This window comes from Oncorhynchus mykiss, chromosome 19, assembly GCF_013265735.2.
Source record: "Oncorhynchus mykiss isolate Arlee chromosome 19, USDA_OmykA_1.1, whole genome shotgun sequence".
Classification (NCBI taxonomy): Eukaryota; Metazoa; Chordata; class Actinopteri; order Salmoniformes; family Salmonidae; genus Oncorhynchus; species Oncorhynchus mykiss.
This window is the reverse complement of record NC_048583.1, coordinates 13,752,632-13,755,198: the sequence shown is the minus strand read 5'-3', so window position 1 is coordinate 13,755,198 and position 2,567 is coordinate 13,752,632. Positions and strand designations below refer to the sequence as shown.

At 43.9% G+C, this 2,567-nt stretch overlaps 1 protein-coding gene across 1 annotated transcript in view; it reads left to right on the top strand.

Moving 5' to 3' along the window:
- The first annotated feature begins 428 nt into the window (after window positions 1-428).
- LOC110497393 (neuronal membrane glycoprotein M6-a) overlaps window positions 429-2,567 on the top strand; it is an 82,077-nt gene continuing 79,938 nt past the window's right edge. Inside the window, exon 1 of the mRNA XM_021573477.2 lies at window positions 429-572. Coding sequence (XP_021429152.1) covers window positions 569-572 — 4 coding nt within the window. The 5' untranslated portion in view covers window positions 429-568. The remainder of the gene's footprint in view (window positions 573-2,567) is intronic.

Here is a 2,567-nt window from a genome sequence, read left to right as displayed (position 1 = left end):
CACTGATATCATGGAGTAACCATGGTAACAGCGGATGTTTAAGCAAGCGGAGGCCTACCTCCTACCTGTTTATAACGCAATAGGCTACAACCCAAGCTAGGATAGCCTAAGTATTTTATTGATTTATTGACCATCTAAATTCACAACTTTGTGGTGTCTAATGTAAAAATATAGGGTTTAATCGACTTTTGAACTGTAGACAGATTCAATAATCACAGTTTGAATTGATGACTTGAACTTAGCGTAGCCATACATGCAGACAACCCATGCTCTGTGTGCTTTTTCTTTGTTAAAACGACCCAGGGATTTAACTGTGGACAAGACCACACAATACTGTACTTTTGTCCGTTTTCTTTACTCATTAATTCGGTCGGACAAAACACCATTGATTCCTCCGGATTTCTCCCTCTAGAACTCTGCGCTTGCCAGTTCACCCGCTCGACTGATTACTGTTACGTCTGTGCATTGCGATCCACATTGGACTGGACTGCTGTATCTCGAAAGTTGCTACTGGGGTCTACAACCTGATACCTTTATTCACCATCACAGTGAAGAGAAATAGCTTGAGATGGGTAAGTGAAATACAATTGTTTTCTTCTTGTTAATGATTTATTGGCGACTTGTTGATGCTACTTCCGAACAAGGATAACGGAACGTGGGTTTGGGTGCTGCGGTGATTGACACTTTCTGACACTGGATGAACGATTTTACAACAGAGCGTTTGAATTGCTGATTCGGGAAACTGTTTAGAAAATTGTTAAAATCATATTGCTCATGCATACATTTTAGAAAGAGGAATGCAATGTTCCCGCATGTGGAATAAAGTTTTTTTTCACGATCTATTAAATAAACGTCAACATGTTTAGAACCAAATGCTGGGGAGGGATGGGTAAGTAGCCTTTATCAATCAGAGTAAGAATTTGATTTGATACAAGCACCAGATTATTTGTCTTGTGGGAGCCTTCTGTAACCGTATCTATTGAGTTGCCTTGGATAAGAATGGATGGCTTGAACTCCGTGGCTTTCCTGGGAAAGGAATGTGTGCACTGTGCATGGAAGGGATGTAACTAAAGTGCTTTCAATTGAGTTGCGTAGCCAGACGCCTTCAACTGAGTGATGAAATGGTATTGAACACACACACACACACACACACACACACACACACACACACACACACACACACACACACACACACACACACACACACACACACACACACACACACACACACACACACACACACACTGTCCCCCCATACACACACAATTTCCTCAAAACATGTTGTTTTATTACCATGCCCTTTTATTTACCATGCTGCTAATATGCTGTTAAGTAGTCCAGTATGACGCTCATAATCACATCATGCTGCTTGTCTGTTTGCTAGATATGAGGAAGTGACAGAAGCTACGGTGAGACAACTCACCAGGCACTAGATTTACAGCTACAATCTGGCACTTGGTTCAATGGTATATTCATTATTTTTCCAGCCACATCCCTCAGCTGTAGAGCAAAACAAGTGGCAGGGCTGCCATTTTACTGAAACACTGCTTTTACGACTGCTCATAATGCCTGGATACATTTTATACTGGTTTATACCACTGTTGTGTGAATGTCTAAAGATGCACAGTCCAATTGAAAACAAAGCAATGTACAGTATATCAAGAGCTTTGCCTCTTTTTCAATTGAACGTGAAAAGGTAACGCAAATGAAAGGTAATCATAAAGAATAGATGATGTCAACCCAATGTTTAATTTCCCCTCTGAAGGACAGGGCTGGCTGCTATTTTCTTTGGTCCCACCTCTGTGTCTCTGTCTCTGTCTCTCTCTCTCTGTGTCTCTCGCTCTCTGTCTCTCTCTCTGTCTCTCTCTCTCTCTCTCTCTCTCTCTCTCTCTCTCTCGCTCTCTGTCTCGCTCTCTCTCTCTGTGTCTCCCTCTCTCTCTCTCTCTCTCTCTCTCTCTCTCTCTGTCTCTCTCTCTGTCTCTCTCTCTGTCTCTCTCTGTCTCTCTCTGTCTCTCTCTCTCTGTCTCTGTCTCTCTCTCTCTCTCTCTCTCTCTCTCTGTCTGTCTCTCGCTCTCTGTCTCTCTCTCTGTCTGTCTCTCTCTCTCTCTCTGTGTCTCTCTCTCTCTCTCTCTCTCTCTCTCTCTCTCTCTCTCTCTCTGTCTCGCTCTCTCTCTCTGTCTCTCTCTCTCTCTCTCTCTGTCTCTCTCTCTCTCTCTCTCTCTCTCTGTCTCTCTCTGTCTCTCTCTGTCTCTCTCTGTCTCTCTCTGTCTCTCTCTCTCTGTCTCTCTCTCTCTCTCTCTCTCTCTCTCTCTGTGTCTCTGTGTATCTCTCTCTGTGTATCTCTCTCTCTCTGTCTCTCTGTGTCTCTCTCTCTCTCTGTGTCTCTCTGTCTCTCTCTCTCTCTCTCTCTCTCTCTCTGTGTCTCTCTCTCTCTCTGTCTCTCTCTGCCATGTCAATTTGCTACCGGTGGAACACAAACAGATGTGAGGAAAGGAAAGAACAGGACAGCTGCCAGGAAAAACTCATCTTGAATGAGGGGAAGTGGCCTTGAGCCTCACCTGGCCCCT